Consider the following 25,971-nt stretch of genomic DNA (forward strand, 5'->3'; position numbering starts at 1 on the left):
ATAGGCTAAAACCCTGTCCCTCTACTCAGTTTCATACATAGTCCTCAGAGATTACCTCTGTCTGGTATATAAAACCTTCTCAGACCCCACCTTGATGGGAATGCTGCATATCCGGAAGTCAAGTTCCACTCGAGTAACCTGCACACACAACCTCAACCTGTTCCGTGACATCAATAGGACTTGTTGGTTGGACAGATTTGTGTCCCAGAGACTCCCCCATCTGTGGAAAAGAATCCCTCTCCATGTCAAGCAGAGTACCTTATTATCCCTTTTCAAGAGCAACCAGGATAACTGGATGGGAAACAGAAAATACACCCCTGGGATTCCACCTGTGTCCCTGCTGGACAGGGGCATTGGGTGCTGATGTGTCTAAACATGGGCTAAACTCTTGGCTAGGCTTATAAGGGCCTCAGGGCTAATAGCCTAGTAATTTCCTATGACCCTAACAGTATAACATGCTTGAGCTATTCTATGTCTAACTAACCTTTTTTTTCCCAAACACCTTTATTGAATTAACACTTGTGACATAGGCAAATTTGCATTCATATAAAAGTAATCAAACTATATTAACATAACTAATGTATTTCACATGGGTCTATATTAAAATACCGAAACCTCACTTATGCGAATACCTAAATGCCGACACATAAATAGCGGACCGCGAAAACACAGAACGTCCTGAAGTGTGAAATTCGAAATATCAAATTGCCATAGTTGGCCAACCCCACCACCCGCTACGTACTACCTACCCAAACAAAATAAATAATCCACACTTCCCCATATCTACACTTCACCCATATATCCCATATCCTAATCAAACATTCACTACACACAAATGTATCTAACTATAAACAAACAACACCCAACTACGGGAAAAGTATAATTTATGTATACATTCAGCTACACAACTATATTACTATACATACACTTAACATAACCCTACTTCTAACCCTAAAGTAAAGGTTGCATGTATTACTATGTATGCACTTACCTTAACCCGCACCCTAACCCTAAGGTCCGTAACTATTGCGCATTTACATTAGGGAGCTATACCAGATAAGGGCCAACTATGACAATTCGATATTTCGAATTTCAGGCTTCAGGACATTTGGTGTTTTCGCAGTTTGCTATTTATGTCAGCATTTATGTATTCGCATAAGTGAAGCTTCCCTATTTTAATATAGACCCCCTTCACATATATTGGTATATATCATATAACCTAAGCAATATTACATAAATTATTCAATTCCTGCCTTTTTTAAACAAGAAACATCTTTATTAAACCATCACTTACTACATAGGCAATCACACATTTTTATAAATGAAAACAAACCACACCAACACAATCCTAGTCGCAATCATTTTACATCACAAACCATACTCACACACTCCCATTTGCAAACATTATACATCACTTATAATCTACCCAGTCTTTCTCACTCAAACACTGCATAGCTCATTTAAGTCCTGCCACCTTTTAGACCTCATTCCTCCCTTGTATATATTGCTCTCACAATTCCCATTTTTTTCCTATGTAGTTTGCTCCTACCCTTTTCTAAAGATCTCAATTCCAGTTGTTTTATCTCTGTTTATATTCACTACTGCCAGTATAGTCGGTTTGGATTTTGATTTCCATTTTCTAGCAATTGCTTTTTTGGCAGCCACCATTATTAGACACAGCAAGGCCTTACCATGTCTAGGCAATTCCGATTCTGTATCATAGCTCATAAAAATCATCTCCCTTGTCAGACCAATCTGCCCACACATCTCCAACAGTGCATCCCACAGGGAATTCTTAAAGTCTACCAACTCACTGCTCTCCCAGAAAACATGCTCCCAAACACCTCTTTCTTCCCCTTCACACCTCCAACATTTACTGTCTGCTTGAGGAGTATTTCTCTGGAGTCTACTTGGGGTATAAAAATATCTATGTAAACATTTCCAGACAAAACCCCTAAATCTTCTAGATTATGTTGCATATTTGGGAGACATACATATATCCTCCCATTGTTTATTTGTGAATTGCTTTGTAATTTCTCTTTCCAATCCTTTCTAACCTCCTCTGATTGATTTTTATAATTAGCATGCAATATTTTATATGCTCTACTAATTATTCATTTTATAATGGCAACTTCTGTTCTAGATTCTATTAAAAACTCTACCAGTGCTGGTCTTTCATTTAGGACCCCCTATTTCTTTCTTTTTGCCTACACTCTGATATCAATCCCTGATAGGAAAGGCCATCTCTAACCTGCAGTCCAAATAAATTCTTGGCGTCTTCCCATTCTATCCTGTTTCACTCTCTATTTGTTTGCTCCCAATACCTTGGTTTCTTTGCCAGTTTTCTCCAATAAATTCTGGCTCCCTCTTGCCTATTGTCTGTATCCCTAATTGCAGTCATCCCTATCAGCAGAATCTCCTTTCTCCATTCCCATGTTGGTTTAGTTCTTAAAATACTTTCTGCTACTTTATGGATGTAATATTCTGCATGAGTTTTGTTATTCTCTTTAAAGGCCTGCATCCAAATTCCCAGTCTCTCATTGTCTCTTGAGCTTCCCCCATGTTTCATCATCATCCCTTCTACTTTGAATTACAGTTTTCTGCTTGTGCTATGTATAGGAGTCTTAACTATGTAGCTCTGAAATACCCCTTCCAATTGGGTAATCCCAATCTGCCCTGTTATACTGGAAGAATCAGATTATCCCACTAGACTCTTGCTGTCTTCCCCTCCCAAATAAAGTCCTTCAGCTCTTTATTAATTGCTGTCCACAACTTTTCCTTTGGTTGATAAAAATATACCCTGAACTGTATATAAGACTGTTGTTGTTGTTGTCTTTCAGCTTTTCCCGGTTAGGGGTCGCCACAGCAGAATTCCGGTCCGCTAATGATTGGCAGTAGATTTTCACGAACGCCGAGGTGCCAGCTCAATGTTCAACCTTCAACGAAGGCACGCCCATTTACACATGTCTTTCGAATGCCCACCCAACTGCGGGGAGGACATGCAGACTTCACACAGAAGGCACTCCCCACACTCCAGCCGAGAATCGAATGGGAGAACCTCTTGCTGTGAGAACTGTATATAAGACTAAAGACACAAAATACATTTTAACTGCTTGTATCATACTATCCATATAACAAAGCTTCTATTTTCTCAGTTTTTGTATTATCATTTGTTTAGTCTCTCCCCACATATCCTTAGCTGACACACTAGAATCATTTTTAATCCCTACTCCTAAATATTTCATTTTATCATGTCCCCATAAATATGGGTATTCCTGAACCAGTTCATGTGTGGGTACATAATTTACCACTATTGTCTTTGTTTTAGCTTCATTAATTTTGTATCCTGAAAAGATCTGAAGCTGTCTCAAAATGTTCCACAACACTGTAATGTCTTTTCTCATTTTCTCACGTATAAAATAATATCACCTGCAAATAAAACCATATTTTCTTGACTACGATACAAATTATATCCTTGAATTTCCGAGTCCTTTATTTTCTTTGCCAATGGTTCTAAATATAATGCAAATAACAAAGGGAAAAGAGGACATTCCTGCCTGGTTCCTCTGCTCAAGCAGAAATTATCAGAGAGGAACTTTAATTTTCACCTCCAATCCCCCATATATCCTCATAATCAACCCCATCATTTTTTTTTCTGGAAATGCAAATGTTACAATTGCCCCACTCATAAAGACCCAGCTTACTCTGTCAAATGCTTTCTCTGCATCAAGACCCACCACAACAATATAATTTCTTATATTCGGCTTCTCCTCTGGATCATCGATGTTCTGTTAATGTTGTCAAATGTTTGCCTCCCCTCCACAAAACCACATTGATCCATATCTATCAATTTTGGCATTACATTTGCCATTCTTTTAGCTATTATAGACATGAGCACTTTATAATCATGGTTTTAGTATTAAAATGGACTTGTATTAAGCTGGATCTGATGGATTTTTACCCTTTTTAGGTATTAGAGCTACCACTGCTTTCTTCCAGGATGGTGGTACTTCTCCTCTTCTTAAGATAATATTAAAATACCTTCCAGATCTTTGTCAGTTTTCCCCTCCTAGCTTCCTAACTTCCATAAGAATACCATCTATTCCTGGGGATTTTCCTGTAGATTAGTTATACATCACAATTTTTATCTCATCTCTTCCTATCATAACTGTAGTAACTGAGCCTCATCTTCCTCTAACCTTGGCATATTTCATTCTTCTATAAACATTCCCATTTGTATATTTTCTCGATTTTCATATTTCTCTGCTTTATAGAGACTCTCATAAAATTTCTGAAATATTTCTAATAATCTACATGATTTCTTGTTACCTTCTTTGTTATAGGTTCTTTAAGTTTGATGACAGCCTTATCTACTTTCTGTTGCTTGAGTCATTGTGCTAAAGGTTTTTCTGCTCTAGTGTTATTATTAAAAAACAGTTGCTTAACAGCAATCTTTCTAAGTTTGTGCATATTATCAAGGTTAATCCCATATTTTCTGCCTAGAATTCTGCAGTTGATTGTCTTGTTGTTCTGTGAGATTCCCCTTATTCTGCAATACTTTAACATTTGTCAGTCCCTCTAAATAATTCTTGTCACTTTTTAACCATAGCTCCCTTTATATTATTTCCACCCTATTTTTAAACTCCACCATAATATTATCCCACTCCCTAGCTATATTTTCAGAAGAAATGTCTATCGTCTCTAACAGCTCCTGAATAATCTCCTCTACCCATTCCTTAAATTCCTCTCTTTTCAAGAGATAGGTGGGAAAGCACCAATGTATCATTTTTAATCATTTCCCTATGTTTTTATTTTAGCTATTATTGACACATGATCTGAAATAGTTATTGAGTGGGTATCAAGACCTTCAATTAAATGAACATATTCCTGTAAAATGTAAATTCTGTCTAGCCTAGTCCAGTTTTTATATCTTGGGAATAATATGTAAATTCACTCCAAACTCCTATTGCTGAATTTGCACCTTCCATGCCAAATATTTTCATAAATTTCTTCAAAAATCTACCCTCCTTTGTTATATTTCCCTTCTGGGCCTCCAGAAATATCTTCACTGCTGCAAATCAAATTCTGGTCCCCACTTATATGTAATATTCCTTGCTGAAAACTGATTATTTCTCCCAGAATTTTTTTAAGCTGCATTAAAGCAGTTTTAGGTGGAATGTAAACACAGGCCAGTGTAATCCTCCTCCTTTGCCAGTAGTCCCTTAGCACCACAAATCTGCCATTATTATCTTTTTCATCTTCTTCTATCACTATTGGAGCTCCTCTTTCAATTAATACAAGTACTCCTCTTTTCCTTTGTCCCAGGTATTCTGATAAATACCATCATGAAAACCTTTCTTTATCAAATTCGAATATTCAGCTCTTTCTAAATGTGTCTCCTGTAACACAGCTATTTGCACCCTACATCTTTTAATATAGTTCACTACTCTAACTTGTTTGTATTCATCTATGAGGTCATTTACATTTGAAAACATTAAAGAAAGCATCACTGTATTTATTCCCACCTTTTGTGTGTAACACCTTTTTTGTTAAATGTCTAGTTCCAGCTTTTGTGTTACATGCATACACTGTTTGGCTGATTGAACTTTTATACAATTGTTTCTTGTCATATACATTTGAACCTTTGTCACATCTTAAAACAAGTTTTTATTGTATTGAAAGCCCTCAAAACAAACAAACAAACACACCCCAAGACTCTCCTAAAACCTATTAAATTAATGCGAATGCAAAAAACTATGTACACCTTCAAATATTGAAGTTTTACTCTCCTAATAGGAACAAAAGTCATCCACACTCATAGACTTGAGTTAACCTAAAAGAAAGGTCAGCCATGCTAAGATGCATGGTGCTACCTGTGCTTCTATTAAGTGCTGATTGTTTTTGTCTTATCTTTATAGCTCTCCCATCTGGGAAAACTCTTGAATGTTTTCAGAGAACATTAACTACCTCTGGAAAGCACCTGAATGCTTTCAGAGAACATTATCTACATTGGGAGAACCCCTGAATGCATTCAGAGAACATTATCTCCTAGCCTATTTCTCATTTCTTTTTTTTTCCTCAGCCATTCACTCTCCACCATTCTGTAGCCAGTTTCTCTTTATTGGAGAACCAGGGATCCAGTTTCACTTTGAAAAATAAAGACCAGCTGCAGAATTCTTACTGAGCATACATGTATTTGCTAGAAAAAAGCCTCATAATATTAAATGTTCTTTTTCATTTACTTACTCTCTTAAAGCTTGTTACTAAATCAGTCTGAGGTCTTTAATTCAGTCATTTTCCCATGCAAGAATGAGAAAAAAGTACATTAATTTTTCCTTTATCATGCTTTGTAACCAGGCTATTTTAATACATTGCAGTGCCTACATCCTAAAACTGAACAAGAAGAGCGAGAGAGAGGGAAGAAGGGAGAAATAAAATAAAATAAACAGCAGCAGTACCTGTTTACAATCCCCATAACTCTTAAAAATAACTGAAAAATGTTAGTTTATATCATGGAAAGAAAACCACATGCCACAAAATTGGTAGCATTTAAGAAAAAAATCTTTACTTACAGTTAACTTTCTCCCTCCTCTTAGATTCATAGGTAGGTACTAGGCTATCAGCCCTAGGGCCTATACAAGTCCAGCCAAAAAGGTACCCTGGCTATTGCCACCCAAGAAAATTATTTTCCTGTGCCACTGTCGAGCAGAGCCACAGAAGTGATCCCTGGGGTGAATTTCCTATTTCCCATCCAATCATCAAGATTTTTCTTGAACAGTGCTAATGAGATGCTTTGTTTGATATAGATAGGTAGTTTATTCCAGAGTATGGGAAGTCTCTGGGACAGGAATCTATCCCTCCGGCATGTTCTTTTTATTGTGGTGACAAGGTTTAGAGCCCTAGAGCGTGTAGCTTGGAGGGATTGGGATTTCTTTAAGTGGAGCATGTCCAACAGCTCTGGGTTTGACATAGCTTTGTATGTTAGGCAGAGATCACCTCTGAGTAGGCAATATGTGATGGAGTCAAGCTGGAGTTTTTTGAGATGGTCTGCATGGGGCATCAGTTTGAGGACAGTAATCCTCTTTGTGATGTGTTTCTGCGGCCTTTCCAGTTGTTGTAGATGTCTTGTGAGGTACATACCAAAAGGGCGTTGTACTCTATAATGGGTCTAATGAGTGATGAGTAGAGGGGAACAATTACCTCTTTTCTGGATGAGAAACCTTTTGTAATGAGGTGTGCCATGTAGAATGATTTCCTGACTACTGTGGTGATGAGATTATCAAAGGAGAGACTACTGTCCACCTGTGTCCCAAGGTCTCATCACACGTTCGGTGTTAAGTATACTACCGCCTATGTTGTAGTTCATGGGTACAGAGTTTTTACCAAAGGGGATGACAATGCACTTTTTGGCATTGAGCTTGAGGACATGGCTTTGACACCAGGCATCTATCTCAGTGAGGCCCTTTTGCAAGATGTCCACATCAATAGAAGTTTCAATTATGGCTCCAAGTTTGCCGAAATCTGCAAACTTCATTAGCCAAAGACCTTCTGTGTTATCCTGTACTTCAGAGAAGTAGATACCAAACAGGAGAGGACCCAGGACTGAACCCTGTGGTACTCCACTTGTCACTGGTCTGAAGTCGTATTTGGAGTCTGCTCCTTTCACAGTGTGGGTTCCGTCAGTGAGCCAGTTGGCAACCCATCTTGTGACATAGGGATTTATACCTAGTTTAGTGAGTTTATCTATAATTCCAGAGTGGGGGATGGTGTTGAAAGCCTTGGCAAGATCTAGATAGGCTGTGTGACCCACCTTACCCTCATCTATGACTTTGGTGACTGCTTCAAAGAAGTTTATCAGGTTACTCTTCCCCTCCGCAAAGCACTTTTCCAAATATTAATGACATGAAGTGCGGCATATGCTTTAGAGTCCCCACAAGTCCAACAAATTCTGAAAAAAATCCAATATTTCCAGATTTTCTTGTTCTGTCATATTTCGCAAATATAATTATTGCATTGTAATTCCAGATTAAGTTACTGGTTTTATTACTGTTCATCTCCAAAATCCTATCGCTGCTTCATTTCTAACATACTCTTGATTCTTCTAGTCAATTCTCATGCTCCATTGCTTCTCTCCAACATTTTCCATTAAAAAATGTGAAAAAGGCTTCACAGGTACAGTCTCTCTGTGGTCTTTATTACCAGAAGAACAAGAAGCAGAATCTCCTTCTGTTTCACAGCTTACTTTTTTGTTGGACAAATGTTTGTATTTCCTCCTTAGCATGTACTTCATCAAAAAATTATTTTGTCTGTCCAGGGAAGAATATCTTGAAGTCAGCTGGGTACAGCAGTTTGAATCTTACACCTGCATCTCGACCTTCCGTGAATAGTAGAATAAATTTGCTCCTCTTCTGTCTGCTGTACAATGAGTAATCATTCTACAAACACTCTGCTGTGTCCCACTTTTAGTACTTTGTTCTACTGCCACAATTTTGTCAGAATCAACTCCTTCTGCTGGTATGATTGCATCTTTACTATTAAAAGTCTATGTAACCGGGTTTGGAGCATACACACAATGTGCCCTTTCAACTAACAACTTCTGCTGCGGAATACCAGTCCAGTTGCTTATTTGTGCTTTCATAAAATTAATGCAGTCTGTTCCTTCCAGCTTCTCTAGTATACCTGAAAATCTCAGTTTTTCCTTACATGCTCTGTCCTCTAATTCTATTATTTTTTGAAACATCTCTTCCTGAGCAATCTCATATTCAGCCAGCCTTTTCTTTATTTTGACCTCTGATTTTTGCCGCTTTATCATCTCATCTGAATATGTGTTTAAAGCTTCTTCCATTTCTTCCAGCCTTTTGTTGTTTGTGTTGATATACTCCATCGGTGTTTTTTTTTCTTTTAACCATGTCTGTATGCAGTTGTCTTATATCTTCCTGTAGGTTGCTGGAAGCCATGTCTGAAGGTTGTACTACTTTTTGCTGAACAGCTGCAGAACTTTCCCAACCAGTGTTTCTTCCTTACGTTTTGTAGCTGATTTTTCCCTGATTTTCTCCCAGTCTTCTGTATTTCTTTATTTCTCGCATCCAGGTAGTGCATTTACTAGCCAGTTAGTAAAATTTACCCATAAACACAAGTCTACTGGCTCTCTCTGCTGTGTTTCTTTTTTCACAATGGGAGAGCTAGAAACAAGCTGTTACTCAATTTGAAGCTGTCTTGAAAGTTGATGTCTAACTACCTACTTAGGTAAAGTCCCATACCACATCTTTGCTATATATAGAGCACCATCTGTCACCCAGGATAACCATATCACATACTTAAATGTACTGGAGTCACTTTCAATTCAGCCCAACACTATATTCATGTGTGATTTCAACTACCCCACCATAAAATGGGATACATACACAACCACTAACATGCAGGCTCAAAGATTCCTCAATTTTATCAGTGCAAACACTCTGGAACAGCTAGTCTGCACACCTATTAGGGGTGCAAATATTCTGGATCTGTTAACCCCCCCAAGCAACATCCTCATTGATAAGATCAGATCGCAAATCAGTAACCCTTGAAATACATATACAGACTGAACTCCCAGTAAACTCCAGAAACATTAAGAACTGTTCCAAGGCTAATTACCTCCTGTTAAGTGAAGCCATAATTCACCAAATTCATTGAACATGGTGTACCGTTCTTTGGCCTGTGTTTATTTATGGAAATCCTGTACAAGCATGCAAGTAACTGCATAGAAATAGTAGTTCCAAACCAAAGTAAACTTAGGACAAACTCTAAAAACAAGCCCCTTTGGGAACACGGGTTGAAATTGGCTAGACTTGTAAGGGCCCTGGGTCCATTAGCCTAGTAACTTCATATGTCCTGTGATCCTTGGTGGACCCCCAGTATCAATAGGTTGTACAACAAAAGAAAGAAAATCATGTTTAAAAATAGGAAGGGCTATGCCCAAAAGACAAAAAACAAACAAACTCCATCAACAGTCTCAACAAGCAACTCAGGGGACTAATGAAGTCCACCAAAGCCAATGTCAAGGCAAACATAACCTTCCAGGCTAAGGATATACATAAGGCATTTTTCAGTCATGTGCACAACTTTAAAGGAAACACAAGTGTGATGAAGTAATAGTAAATGCAACTTCCTATACTAAACTGGGGGATACAGCAAATTTCCTGACAATATATTTAGCTCCAATATCATCCCCATCACCCCCAGTTCCCTCCCAGGAAATACCCTCTACCATTTCTCTCTAACTATCATTAAAGAACAGGTCCACACTGCACTCTCCAGAGCTAAAAAACCTGGATCAACAAGTTCTGATAATATCCCAAGATGCCTCCTACATAGCTTGGAACATGACCTGTCAGGCCCACTAAAATATTTTTTCAACTACAGCCTCCAGACAGGCTTCATCTCTAGGGAATGGAGGATTGCAACTGTCATCTCTCTACACAAAGGCAGACCATCAACAGACTCAGGAAACTATAGAACCATACGTTTGACTAGTCTTATATGCAAGGCCATGGAAAAAAAAATATTTGTGGACCTGATAAACAAAAACATAGGAAATCTGCAAACACTGGACCCATCCCAATTCATTTTTGTCAAGGGCAGGTCCTGCCTACTAAACATGGTGGACTTATTAAGAAGGTCACTAGAGCCATGGATGAGGGCAAAACAGCACATACTGCCTACCTTGACCTGACAAAGGAATATGAAACAATAAATCAATCTGGTATTATAGACAAACTCACAAACTTAGGCATATATTTGTATGTCACTGGATGGATAGCTAAATGGCTCATAGATAGGACATATGAAGTTAGGGTGGGGGAATCCATCCCCACCAAGAAGCATTTTACTAGTGGTGCCTCGGTACTGGGACCTCACCTATTTGGAATATAATTCTCTGAAGTCAAGAAAAATGTAGAGGGCCTTTGGCTGACCAAATTTGCTGCCAACTGCAAGTTGGGTGTAATCACTGAACCTCCCAAAAATGCAGATATCTTCCAGGAAGGACTGTCACAGACAAATAACTGGTGCCAGAACCAAGACCTAAAATGCATAGGTATACCCTTTGTGAAGATGACTACCCCTGCAAATTACAAAACTGCTAACACTTCCCTAAGGGTAGACCTAAAGGTAAGGGACTTGGGAACTCAGGTTAACAGTACCCTGCCCTTGATCACCATGTATCCACAGTAGTGAGAAAATCCTTCTATGTGGTTCAGCTGATATGTAAGGCCATGGCAACTAGATCTAACAAGATCACAGTCTGACTATACTCAGCTCTCATTAGGCCAATACTTGAGTACAATGCACCTGACCAGGCATTTGCGACAACTGGAGTGGCCACAGAAGTTCCGCACTAAAAGAATACAAGATGTAAATAATATGTCCTATGCAGGCCACCTCAAAGGCCCTGTCCCTATACTCTGTTTCCTACAGACTACTGAGGGGAGATCTATGCCTAACCTACAGGGCATTCTGTGATCCAGCTCTGATGGATTTGCTACACATTCACAAAGCAAACAGCACTAAAATTACCTGATCTAAGGATCTTAACCTTGTCTGTGATAAAAACAAAACATGTTGGAGGGATAGGCTTCTGTCTCAGAAATTACCCTTTCCCTGGAACAGACTCCCAATTCATGGGAAACAGAGCTTTTCCATAAGACTAGTCAAATGCAATTTGGACCAATGGATGGAAAATTGCAAATTCACCCCTGGCTTGCCAACTGTGGCCCCTATGGACAGGAGCAGTTTGTAGATGGCTTAAGTCACAGGCATGTACTAAAGTCATTCTAGTCAGTAGGCACTGATAAATGGGAAATTTGGGCCATGAATGGCTAGGCTGAAAAAGGCTCTAGAGCTGTTAGCCTAGTAATCTCCTATGATCCTACAGTAAGTAAACATATGCAGTGTAAAGAAATGACACATAGAATTACATGTAAATGGCAGAATTAGTATGCAATATACATACTAATACTTTGTATATTTCTTTTACTCCTACTGCTTAATTGATGGTGACTAATGACTGATCATTTTGTAACTTATTTTAATATTTAATGGAGTTTCTAACTTGTTAGCAATGGTTCTGAAGAAGTCCCAGGGTTTGAGATGAAAGTGCTAAACTGTATTTATGTTCTTGTTCTTTAATATAAGTGATTTCTGAACTAAGACTGGAGTTTGTGGCATTATTTACAAAGTTTCTAAGATACTGCTAAGTGTTGGTCAGCCTGCAACTTCCTAACTAGTCTGTACAGCTTTCAAAGTCAAAAGTTACCATTGGTGGGCTGACCTAGTTAATAAAGAACATCCTACAACTGTGTTTGAAACTGTCACTACTATTCAAGTCACCCAGTGTTACTATGTGAGCCTCACTGTGTTATTTGTTTTTCTGGGGGGGGCTGCACAGTCACACATTGGTTTTCTGTTGTTTTCGAATTAGTATGCAGTCAGAATAATTTATGACAGTAATAGAGAATCCATCCATCCATCCCTCCCTCCCTCTATCCACCCATCCACCAATTTCTAAACCATTTGTTTTGGTGATGACACTAGTAAGGGTCATAGCAGTAGCAAGCTAACCAGGGAGACCAGATGTCCATATTTCCAGCTGATATTGTGGGTCTCTAAGCATTATTAAGTGAAAAGAGAGGTATATCTCTCCAATGTGTCCTGCATCTGCCCTGGAGCCTCCTGCCAGTGGGCCTTACATAACCTCCTACAGGAGACTCTCTGGGGGCATTTTCATAATATGCCCAGTCCACCTCAACTAACTCCTTCATTGAGGAGGAGTGGCTGTATGCTGAGGTCTCCAAGGATTGCCCAACTTCTCACTGTTATCACAGACAAACAGCCCTATCACATGATGGAAAAACTCATCTCTGCTGGATGTATCAGTGATTTCATCCCCTCTTTCACTACCCAAAGTTCATGACCATAGATGATGGTAGTGATGTAGACAAACTAGTAAATTGCAGGCCACATCCTATGACTAAGGTGTCACTTTACCACCACATTCCAGTACAACGCTGGTAGTACATCTGCCACTGCAACTATCCACTAGTCAATTTCCTGATCTCATTTCCCTTCATTCCTGAACAGGATTCTAAGATATTTAAATGGCACCTGAGTTATCTGCTTCCCCCCTTTACCTACTGGGGCAGTCTAATCTTTTCTAGGGCAGAACCATGACATCTGATTTGGAGGTGCTGATTTTCATCCAAGCTGCTTAGTTCTAATTCATTCTGGTACACATTGAAGATCAGAGTTACATAGGATGAATACAGCATCATTATCTGCAAACAACAAAGATGCCACCCACACATCCCCATACTGGGCACCCTCTACACCTTGGCAGCACCCTGATATTCTGTCCATTAAAACCACAAATAAGAGATGAGAAAAGAGGGTTCCTATTAAATGATCGAAGACTCATTCTTTTGAATGCGTCTTGATCGATCTTGAAAGCATGAAAAGGCAAAATAGCAAAACGGCATATAAGCAAATTCTTTCCCTGGGAAAGAACTTGCTTGGCCGCTTCTGTTACTTTGCCATTTTTGTGACTGTAGTGCGATCTCAGAGTTGGTATATTTAAGTAGGGGGGTGTGGGGGGCACAGCCCCTCATTTTACATAATGTTTTAATTTTTTTTTTGTTTTTGTTTTGTGGAACAGCGATTTTTTTCCCTTGGAAAAAAATCTCTGTTCTAAGCGTTCGAGATTATAAGCTTTCACTTATAGGTTCATAGGTTCATAGGTAGGTACTAGGCTATTGGCCCAAGGGCCTAAGTAAGCTTAGCCAACAAGGTTCCCTGACTTACGCCACCCCAAGAAAGTTAATTTCCTGTGCCCCTGTTAAGCAGAGCCACAGAAGTGATCCCCAGGATGTATTTCCTATTTCCCATCCACTCATCAAGATTTTTCTTGAAGAGTGCAAATGAGGAACTTTGCTTGACATAGATGGGTAGCTTGTTCCAGAGTATAGGAAGTCTCTGGGATAGGAATCTATCCATCTAGCATATCCTGTTTATTGTGGTGACAAGGTTTAGGTCCCTAGAGCGTGTAGCTCAGAGGGATTGGGATTTCTTTAGGTGTAGCATGTTCAACAGCTCTGGGTTTAACATAGCTTTATATGTTAGGCAGAGATCTCCTCAGGGTAGGCGATATGCTACAGAGTAAAGCTGGAGTTTTTTGAGATGGTCAGTGTAGGGCATCTGTTTGAGACCAGTAATCTTCTTTGTGTGGTACTTCTGTGGCCTTTCCAGCTTCTGAAGATGTCTTGTGAGGTACATTCCAAAAGGGGCATTGTACTCTATAATGGGTCTAATGAGTGCCAAGTAGAGGGGAATAATGACCACTTTTTTCCTGGATGAGAACCCTTTTGTGATGAGGTGTACCACATAGAAGCATTTTTCTGACTACTATGACGATATGATTATCAAAGGAGAGACTACTGTCCACCTGGGTTCCAAGGTCTCTTATCACACATTTGGCCTTAAGTAGACTGCTGTTTATGTGGTAGTTCATGGGTGCAGAGTTTTTACCAAAGGGGATGACAATGCACTTTTTGGCATTGAGCTTGAGGCCATGCCTCTGACATCAGGCATCTGTCTCATTGAGGCCCTTCTGTAGGATGTTCACATCATTTCGGGACTCGACTATGGCTACAGGTTTGCAATCATCTGTGAACTTTGTTAGCCAGAGGCCTTCTGTATTAGTCTGTACTTCAGAAAAGTAGATACCAAACAGGACAGGTCCCAGGACTGAACCCTGTGGCACTCCACTTGTCACTGGTTTGAAGTCAGATTTGGAATCTGCAACTTTTACTGTGTGGGTTTTGTCAGTGAGCCAGTTGGCAACCCATCTTGTGATGTAGGGATTTATACCTAGTTTAGTGAGTTTAGCTATAATTCCAGAATGGGGGATGGTGTTGAAAGCCTTGGCGAGGTCAAGATAGGCTGTGTGACCCTCGTCTATGGCTTTGGTGACTGACTCAAAGAAGTCAATCAGGTTCAGGAGGCATGATCTGCCTTTCACATACCTGAACTGGGTGGGGTCCAATGTTTGGAGGTTACCAATGTCTTTGTTTATGAGTTCCATGATTATACGTTCCATGGCCTTGCAGACCAGGCTCGTCAGGCTAATAGGCCAATAGTTCCCAGGATCAGTGGTGGCTCTCCCTTTGTGAAGTGGGATAACTGTTGCTGTGCACCATTCAGTAGGCACAAAACCTGATGTGAGACTATGCTTAGAGACCCACATTGAACATGGTGCTTAGGTGGGGAGCCAGTTCATTTTGATGTTCGTGTAAAACACAGCCTGGGATGTTGTCTGGTCCCATGGATGCTGCGTTTTTGGTTTTAGAGAGTGCAGCTTTTACCTGCATAGATGTGATTACAGGGACTCTGCATTCTTCCTGTATAGATATGGGCCCTTTAGCGGGTGAGAGGGGGGTAAAGTTAGCACTGAATCTATCTGCCAGGATGTTGGCAATATCAGTTGGTTCTGTAATTTTCATGCCGTTGTGCTGTAACTCAGAGCAGATGTGGGTGTTGCCATTGAGATTCTTGACATAGCTATAGAATGCTTTGTGGTTACCCTTAGAATCAGTGGTGATTTTGTTTTCATAGCTAGCTTTGGAAGATCTTATAAGGGATCTCAGCTTCTTTCTGAGGTTGACCAGGGAGCTCCTCCACTCATGGCATTTTACTCTCTTTTGCAACAGTTTCTTCCTTCTGTTGTAGAGTTTGTTTATGGCAAGGGACCAGCAGATTGGCTTCCCTTTTTTGGAGGATAGTGTCTTGGTTCTGTTTGGGATAGCATGATCCATGCACTCATGCAAGTGCTTAAAGAGTGCATTTGTATAGGATTCAGTAGACGTAACTGTATTGTCCATCTGCATGGATGTCATGAAGTTTGCCACTTCTGTCTTAAGAAGCATGAAGTTGGCTTTGGAGAATTTTTTTACCTTGGTTTCCTTAATGGTGGGTGGGGGTGGGATGCGGATATCTAGGGTGATTAGCTTATGGTCGGATCTGACCAATGAGGAGTTGACTTCAGGTGTGGCACTCCGGTCACTCATATTGGTAAAGACTAGGTCTAGGATATTATTGCCCCTGGTGGGGGTGTGGATAAGTTGATCCAGGGCATTGGAATTTATGAATTTTGAGTTGAGCGAAGGAGTTGGTACGTGAGTAGTTTCCCAGTTAAAGGTGGGGTAGTTAAAATCATCCATTATTAGAGTGTTTCATTAAACCCTAATATTTTCCTGTATATCACGAAAAGAGGAGTGGAAATCATGGGGCATGGTGGGGGATCTGTAGCAAGCTACAATTTGGATTGCAGTTTTGCCCAGAGTTAGATGCACTTGGATAACCTCAGATGCATTATGCTGCACAACTAGCCTGGAGGTGTGGATATCCTTAATGAATATGGACGCACCTCTGCCTTTAGTGTTCTGGTCCAGGTTAGATGGCCGAAAAGTGTAGTATGAGTTATAGCCTGGTTTTGCAGGGGTGCTCTCTAGAGCCTTGAACCAGGTCTCTGTCACTGCACAGATATCAATGTTCTCCATTTTAAGAGTGCCTCGAGTGAGTGCATTTTGAGATTTAGACTTCTAGCATTGAGTAGCATTACCCTCAGTTTTTGCTTGCCTGTTCCTGTTATGGTGGTGAATTTGCCATTTGATCCTTGCCTAAAAAAGGCACTATAGGGGCAGCAAGACCCTTAGCCAGTATCCGGAATCCCAGGGGTGACAGGTGCAGGCTGTCTCTGGAAAAGCATCGTGGTCTATCGACCATGTCGTCCCAGGCAGACAGAAGCTGGATCCCCTTAGAATGACACTAGAAGCTTAGACAATTGTTGAAGTCAGTCATTTTGTCCTTGTACTGCGGTATCATTCTGGGCAATGGCAGAATGCTACTCAGGGCTAGGGTCATACCTGACTGGGCTACAAGATCGGAGAGCTCTTCCATGTCTCTTTTCATGTAGTCCAGGCAGATATGTCTCAGGTCATTCACACCAACATGGACAATGACAGAGTCATATTTGTACTTGTTGTTGAGTGACCTGAGTGCGTGGGTTATGTGGCGGATCCTGGCACCCAACAGGCAGCTGACAGTAACCTTCTCCTTGTTTAGCCTGGTGAGTGGGACATCAGTGTGTCTGATGAAAGAGTCACCTATGACTAATGTGTTTGGTACATTGTTTTGCCTTATGGGCTGTGGTTTATTAGCACACTGAGTCTGTGGGCTGTGTGTCATTTGGGTTGTGTTGGAGGGTGGAGGTTGCTTGTGCTTCTGCTTTGGAGGTCTCTGTTGCTTGAGCAGATTATTATTGAGTGCCTCCGTGAATGTTTTTGTGTTTCTGTGTGTGGATTTTGGTGGTATAGGTTTAGTGGGACTATGTGATGAGTGTGGTGTGGTGCAAGTGTCTGCTTCTCCCATGATGTATAGCATGTTCCCTTTGGTGGCCACCATGGCCCTTGACCCTCACATGTCCAAAAAGAGTGTTCATCTGAAGACCTCTGGGAAAGCAGAACCACAAATTATCCAGTTTGAAGGTGAAGGATGCCTACATCAGGTGCTGGTGAGGGAATATATCATCAGCTCAGTAATGGAGGTCAGACCTATGCCTTCATCCCTGAACATCATTCTTCTGGATACTCCTAGAAAGTGCACTCAGATCCAAAGCATTTGTCCTGTCCTCCTATCCCATCTTCTCCAAAGGGGAGTCAGGAAGACTGGTTTAACTTTACTCAAAGCCTTTCCATCTTTTTAGTTTTTTTTCAGCTTCTTCCTCTTCCACTCCTATTAAGAGGAAAAGAGTTCCCTAATCTTCTGAAGAAGAAATCTGATCTGTATCTGATCATGAAGAACTGGATAATGCTTCATTCCTAACAGCTTGTCATGTTGAGACAGTGGATACTCTTTTGTTGGATTCCCTGAATGAGGAAATTTCCTTTGGTGACACCATTTCAAAAATGAAAGAATTGTTCAAGTGGAAAGACAAAGACGTGTGTGATTCTCACGAGAGGTATTGCAAACATTACAATATGGTCTCGCCTAAGCCTGTGGCTATCCCACCAGTTTTGGGAGCTTAGAAGGATACATTCTCTGCTGCATGTATGTCACCAGATCACCAACCTCCTGCTCCCAAGCAGCCTAACAGGTTCTATATGGTTCTAAATACCCTTAAGTACCTTTTTAATAACCCCATTTCTGACTCTGTTATTATATCTTTAGATGCAGAGAGAGCTAGGGAGATACTAGAACCTTTTCTTTCTCTGACTTTGTCCCTAACAATAAGGGCGTCAGAGCATTAAACACATTTGGCAGATATAATATATATTACTTCTACCTTAACTTTCAGGGCCTTAAACTGCTTAACTCATATGTTTAAGTATCTTTTATCCACGTTGTCTAATGTAGCAAATCCTTAGCTAACCTTCCAAATTCTGAGGTTAATGAGTAATGATAAAATCACTGTTTAGCCACGGAGATAGGAGAAGCCTCCAAAGCCAAAATCTATAGCAAAAATGCATCTAACAAACAGATCAACATCACAAAATCACAAAATAACTGTTAAGAGGACAAGCGCCATCAGATCTGAAGAAGTCAGTTTGCCGAAAATGCTTGTCCTCCAGGGTTTGATAAATCATTGTTTGCTTTTTTTAAGCGTTTGATGATTTAACATAGACCCGAGAAAAGACTCTCCCCTGTTAGAGTCCTACACCATCCTGAGCATATCTGACTTAATATCAAGAATGGAGAGACAACTGTTACTTCTGAAATTTAGGGACCAATTGTAGCCCTGGGACACTGAACTGTTGTGGCACAACTCTCAAGATATTCAGCAGTATATGGTCATATGCCTCCTCAAGGTCCAAAGAACACATGTAGACATTACTGACCGACTCCCATGACTTCTCCACTATCTGTTCAAGGACGAAGAATTCATTTATTTTCCATGGTTAGGACAGAATCAACATTACTCTTCCTTAACCAGAGGCCCAACAAATGGATAGAGTTTCCTTTCTAGAACTCTTGCATACCCTTTTCCAGGAAGGCCAAGGACTATGATCTTGCTATGACTGGAGTTCACCCTCTTATCCCCCTTTCTGAAAGGGGGGACTACTACCACAATTTGCAAATCCAGAGGTACTATTCTAGTCTTTCATGCACTGCTGCAGTCTTATACAGCACAGTTGTTTAATTACCTCTCTGATCTCATCCACAGAAATAGAACCACCGTCACCATCTGCTTCTGTAATATAGGAAATCCAGATACAAAGAATACAGAATTAATATGACTTGTAAACTGATACAGGTATACGAGAGTTACAAAACAAAGGACTATAAAAGAGAGTAGTTATATTAGAGAATAAACATAACTTACATTTGTTGGTACGTAAGGCGTTCATAAGAATACAGTTATTTTGGAATTGGTTGGATTACAAAAGTACAAAAACATTTTCTTAAGAGAGAGCTTATGAACAATAAATTAATTTGAGACTAAGAGGTAGTGAAATATAAAAAAGACAGACTGCACAATATGGGAGGGGGTTGTGCTGTGCAAAAGGAATGTAATCAGATAAATAAGTGGGATAATAAAACAGCTAGAAATGTTCATTTGGAAAGAAAAGACAAGTGTACCAAAACATTTACATATAGAATGGTGTAAACGGTACAGATGATGCTCACATCTGAAGCATTTTATTTTTTGCCCCTGTACAACTACCATCAGGCACCTCTTCCTCCACCCATTTGGCTTATTTATTCCTTCTATCCGGGCAAAAGCCAGACCTATTCATTCACTGACCAGGGTGACAGCACTACACATATTCATTCCACTTCTTGGCGTAAGAGTGTTATGAGCCCATTTGAACTCCAGGAAGTAACAGTAAGGTGTTAGAAAATAAGTAATCCCTTCTTCATATGGATCATCTCTCCCATGTATTCAACTCTTCCCGGTGGTAGATTATGATTTCCACTTATACTGCTATTCTAGCAGATTCCATGCATGCTGTTATACATATGTGTATACCTTCTGACTTATGTGTGACACCTCATCACACTGACCTATAAGCAGAATGCAGTCACTCAACACTGCAGGTAAGGTTGGCAGTGCAGCAAACCAGACTGATCCCTCCCCCAAGAATGGACGAGCTGGTGTTGGCCACTCACTCCCATACACTGCACCCCTGTCCTTCCAGTGCCTGAGCTTTTAACTGAAGTCAAGCTGCCTGGGGAGTAGTAAGAGCTTTACTTTTAAACCACCATATGGGGAAACACTGGAGCATTGTGATCTGAAGTATTTTTGTATGTTGAGGACAGCAAAGAGCAACAAAGAGAGATCATATTTAAACTTTGAGATAAAAAGCAATTTGAAGAGATCATATTGCTTTCATAGCTAATTGCATTTTAGATAGAAAGTTACAACTGTATTAAGTTGTGATGACTTTCCTTTCATATTCAGATTGACTACTGCTTAGTTTGGGAAGATTTGGGGACATGCTGTTTCTAAGATTCATCTAAAATATTCTGTTTAAGTACTCATGTTAGCAGTTCAGAAAACAGTAGCTATATCAACACTCTGGGTAAACAGTGGTGCATGGAACAGGAAGCCTGTTTAATACTTGATGAGACACAGTACTGCAAGTATGACATGAAGGGTATCATACTCTCTGATATCTTTATATTACTGTCAGATTGGAGTGCACCACTAATCAAAGTATACTGCTTGTGCTATGCTGCGTAGCATAGCACTAATCAAAGTATATTGCTTGTGCTATGCTGCGTTGTGGTTCTCTTGTTTAGTATTACTAATTTATTATTTGTTCATTTGTTTATTCAGTCATTCATTTATGTATTTTTTTTTTGATATAGGAGTTAATGGACTGATCCACTCCAGGTCATTTCCAGTTGCATTCATATATTTGTATTAGGCGTTACCATAGACAGGCCAGATAAACAATAATTATTGAGAGATACTCAATATGTTGTTGAGCACTGTCTGAATTATCATGGACAGCAGCCTGAGCAATATTGTTAGTTTATTTACTACAGACGGCACAAAGATAAAAAAATAAATAAATTTTTGCTGACAGTTCCCTTCACAGCCACCATGCAGGGGGGTTTGCCCAAAGCACCCCTAAGTTTTAAATAATATCACCTATGAGTCTCACAACTTTTACATAAGGAATGCTGAGTATTCTGGTTGCAAGCAATACTACTACTAATAACAATGTTCCGAATCTCTGGGATAAAAATGCCCAACTACTCAAGATTTCATTTTCTTACTTACTAAACCATCTCTTCACAACTGGCTTTTTATGTCTTATTAAAGTGAATTTATTGCACTCCTCCCATGAGAAATGCATGCAGTATTATCCCTTACTAGCTTGCATATCAGCATGAATATAGATGCATATCACATATAATACAGATACATATCACATATAACACAGATACATATCACATTACTTTTTTTTTTGCTCCCAAATGTTTGATACTCTCTACTGCTTAAGGATGCGGTTTCATCTATATTGATAATTTCCTGTTTCAGTGATGTTCTGTAATGTATATGTTATGACTTTTTTGATATTTTCTGTTTATACTATTTTAATGAATTCCATTATTTTTGTCAATATTTCTTTAGGTATTGTTTAAACGGTGTGATATTTTTACATCTTCTATTTTTGCAACTTTTCTCCCAAGGCCTCTACTGAAAATGGGCGATGTACCCAGTCAGACTTTCCCAGTAAACAAATCAAAAAAAAATATATAGATAAATAAATGTTTAATCTTGGTTTACTATGAATAACCATGTCTCATTTAATCAGAATATGATTATTTGACAGGCACCCCTGATGCTTAATGTGGGAGCAAGTCCCCACACCCCTGAACTGCCTGCCTGTCTGTCTGTCTATTTATACACTGACTCTAAGATCATACAGACTCAGGGAAGAGGAGGAAAGTGATTGAAATTCCAAATTCCTCTTCTTAAAGTATAACTGCCATTACAAAGTGCAGGTAATCTTCGAGTGATAACATTCTGAGCATCAATCAAGGGGCCACTGACAAATAGTGGGGTTCCTGGTTAACCTAGCTGGTATCCATTGTTAAGATAAAACATTGCTGTGAAGTACATTAGATTAGTTTCTATACCTAGCTGGTTTTATGCTGCTCCTTCATGTGACCCATCTCTGCTAGCTCTGCAAAACTGCATCTTGAAGTTTTTCAACTCTTGCAGGTTTGATTTTTTTTATTAAGGATGTTAAATCATTTAATGTGTTTGAAGTTAGTTTTCTTATTACAGATGTTAAATCAATTCCATTTAATCAGCAGTAGTGTCAAAGACTTAAAAAATCCAATGTCCAATAACCCAAGGAATAAGAAATGAAATAAAAAATAGGCTTTGTTTCCCTTATATCCTCTTGGTCAGTCCAGCGGCTTCTCCGTCTCAAACCAGTCAGCTGGTCTATGCACCAGGTACAGAATACACATGCTGTGCCATTATCGAGAAGGTACTGTCTTGTTTTGCATGCCTCCACATATGCCAAGGAGGACTTTTTGGCTTACTTGTGATACCTGCTTCCTGACTCAGTGTCTACTAGAGTTCCTCAACATTCACTTTGGGGTTACTGGTGCAGCATGTCAGGGCACCCTCTTCATCCCAAGTTGGTAGTGGTCACTCCCTCCCACTACCCTGCTGTGGGCTTTTCAGTGCCCTGGCTACTAAGTGAGTCCAGGTCATCTGGTCATATCCAGGGCTTTATTTTAAATGTAGGCAGATTGACTGCCTCTCATGTGAAATGTCATTCATAGGAGAATTACTATGAATGAATGGATCAACTTTATTTTTATTTATACAACAAGGGGATTTCTTTGTGCTTGTGAAACTAAAACCTACAGGTTAATGAAACACCTCCTGATGCCTTCCATACCCAGTAAAAATACATACATACAATCAGTAAGCTTATTATAGAGCTAGTTTAATCCTAACACTAATGGGAAAGTAGAGATATATGAATTTGAGTCTTGTACAGGAAAGCTTGCTAAATCCATGCCTGATTTGTATGCAGTTGGGCTGAAAAAAATAGCACAAGACAGTAATTAAAGACAAACTGTGCAGCATATGCTGTAAGATAGGAGTATATGAGTAATAATTCACAAATATATGCATACAAAGAATTTTAATATTGATAAATAGCCCAGTATTTAAAAATGCCTTAAATAAACCATTATCAGTGTCTGCAGCAAATGCAATGCACAAGATATACAAGTTAAACAGCTGACAGTACTAGAAAAAGCTGCAGCACACATAACTAAAATAACTTGAAAAGAAGCTTCATACTGACTGCTCTTGTGTAACACTTTTGTTGAAGAATAAAGAACTGAGTACTGAATGCAGAGCTTTCCTTTAGCCACTGTATAAAGCTTAAGTCTTATAAAAGTTAACCCATTCATAGCATAAATGAAGAGAGCACGCAAAGAAATAATTCTGAAAGCAAACAGTGAGATTAGTATAGACATGATACATGAACAGAAACTTAAGAGACCTTACTTTTGCAATCAAACTGATGTTTAACTGAGAAATCATAAGGAGCATATAAAAATGGTGTGAGCTGCTGATGAGAAAGTTATTTGTATGGAACAAATGGAAACTTTACAGCTCGTCTAATTGGAGAATGTGGTTAAATGAAGTTGCTTTTAACTAAAGACGAGTAAAGTGCATACATTTAGAAAGTGAAGCTTTAGAGAAGGCGATTATGAAACACAAACTCTACTAAACACAGCTGGCAGAATTACATACAGCCATATTTCAAATTTATATATACAATTTTTGCATTGCCTAGACTGTTATTGTGTATTAGCATATTTTCAATCTTTGCATTCCTTCTATTACCATCTTCTCTAATGATCTAGCCTCATCCACAATGCACTCTAAAGTAGTTCAGTATGCGGATGATTCAGCTTTAATCTGCTCAGCGGATATCTTACCAGACCTCCAAATAGTAGCCCCCAAGCTTTTAATGATATAGAAACATATCTAAATAAATCACAACTAATCCTCAACCTCAAAAAGACACAGTTAATGCTATTTACCAGCAGCAAACAATCACTGACCACCCCTCCTTTCACTATTCTCTCAGCAAACAACACAGTCATCCAATCAGCTGAGCATACAAAACTCCCTGGAGTGACAATTGACAACAAACTCAGATTTGACCAACACATAGCCACCACAATTAAGAAAGTTCACATCAAACTTAGCTCACTGTACAGAAGCAAGTCATTCCTCACTGACAATACCAGGCTAGCCATATCCAGAACCTTCCTCCTGTTTATGCTGCTATATGCTTTCCCACTTTACCAACTTAAAAAAATCAGACAACCAAATTGGAAACTTGCTACAACAAAATGGGCTGCTTTGCAGGCAACCTTCCCCACCAAACCCACCATTGTATTGCTCTACATAAATTAAATTGGCTCGAGCTACCTAACCTTCTTCATCTCTGCCAACTTAAATTCACACAATATCATCTTCCATCCTGACTTGTCCATCCCTCAAGGAACTTGTTGTTCCCTACTCATGCCCATGAGGTCTAAGATCTGTAGACAGAAACTTTCCCACAGTAAACAAAGCTAACAACACTCACAGTAAAGTCTATTCTCAAATCAAATAGCCAAATTATGGAACTCTGTACCCCACACCTTCCATAACACACCTGAATCTACCAGTTTCAAACAACTACTATTTGAACATCTATCCAAGAACTGGCATTGCTCCTGTGACAAACCTGACTAACAAGATATCTGTAACTCTCTCAATGCACTGTCCACTCCTTATCGCATTTTCTCCCTCTCCTCAGTGTTTATTACTACTCAAAAGTAAATATATATATAAAGGAAATCTTATTTGGTCATAAGTATTATTTAATATGTACATACTACTAACTTTATTTTTTCTCACACCGATCTTCACTAAAATGCTTCTGTTTTTCTTTTTGAACCTGTATATCCGCGGTGGTGGTACTGCGGTAGCATTGTCGCCTCACAGTAAGACGCTGACAGGTTCGACTCTCAGCTAGAGCGTCGTCTGCGTGGAGACATGCGTGAATGGGCATACCTTCGTTGAAGATTGTGCGTTAGGGCTGGCAACTCAGCACGTAAAAATCAACTGCCAATCATTAGCAGACCGGAGTTCCGCTGTGGCGACCCCTAACCGGGAGAAGCTGAAAGAAACAACAACATCTACTAGAAAACTGTATTGAATACTACTTTGTATAGATTAGCTAGAAGATATGTATTCTACATCTTACTGTATGTATACTATTGTACTATCTAATTATTGTATATTGCTTATATTTCTGTGGAGCTTTTCTCCCCGGGACTCTGCTGAAAAGGGCTTCTGGCCCCAGTCGGACTTTCCCGGTAAACAAATGTAAATAAATAATGTAATACTGAAATCCTTTTTTCTGTATGTATGTTATGTAGCATTGTAATCATTTAAGCATTTCCTGTTATTTGCTATTATTAGGCACATGTTTCTAGAATTTTTTTTCCCCGCGCCTCCACTGAAAATGAGCCTAAACTCAACCAGGCATCCAGTTATAAAAACAAAAATAAATACATGCATACATACATTAACACATAAATAAATAAATAAAATCAATCACAGCTAGCATTTGTGTTCCAGCAGATACCAACTATGTTTTTGAGATCAGATAAGTATCTTGCAAATGCTCATGCATCAAGTTACCTGTTAGAAAAAAAACATAAGAGACTTGGATATACTTGATAAAGTACTGATGCTATCTGTTAAGGGCAGTGCTGAATAGCATATTGAACTACATAAATTCTGGTCTGCCTCAAATGTAATACTGTCACAGTTGTATGACTGTGTACTAAAAGTATGGTCTAAAATAACTGAGCCAAAGGCTACATGCAAAT

At 39.4% G+C, this 25,971-nt stretch overlaps 1 protein-coding gene across 1 annotated transcript in view; it reads right to left on the reverse strand.

Moving 5' to 3' along the window:
- BSN (bassoon presynaptic cytomatrix protein) overlaps positions 1-25,971 on the reverse strand; it is a 2,988,702-nt gene that overhangs the window by 20,586 nt on the left and 2,942,145 nt on the right. Inside the window, exon 17 of the mRNA XM_044076415.1 lies at positions 19,233-19,279. Coding sequence (XP_043932350.1) covers positions 19,233-19,279 — 47 coding nt within the window. The remainder of the gene's footprint in view (positions 1-19,232; positions 19,280-25,971) is intronic.

Source organism: Protopterus annectens, chromosome 7.part0, assembly GCF_019279795.1.
Source record: "Protopterus annectens isolate FY-2018-M chromosome 7.part0, PAN1.0, whole genome shotgun sequence".
Classification (NCBI taxonomy): Eukaryota; Metazoa; Chordata; order Ceratodontiformes; family Protopteridae; genus Protopterus; species Protopterus annectens.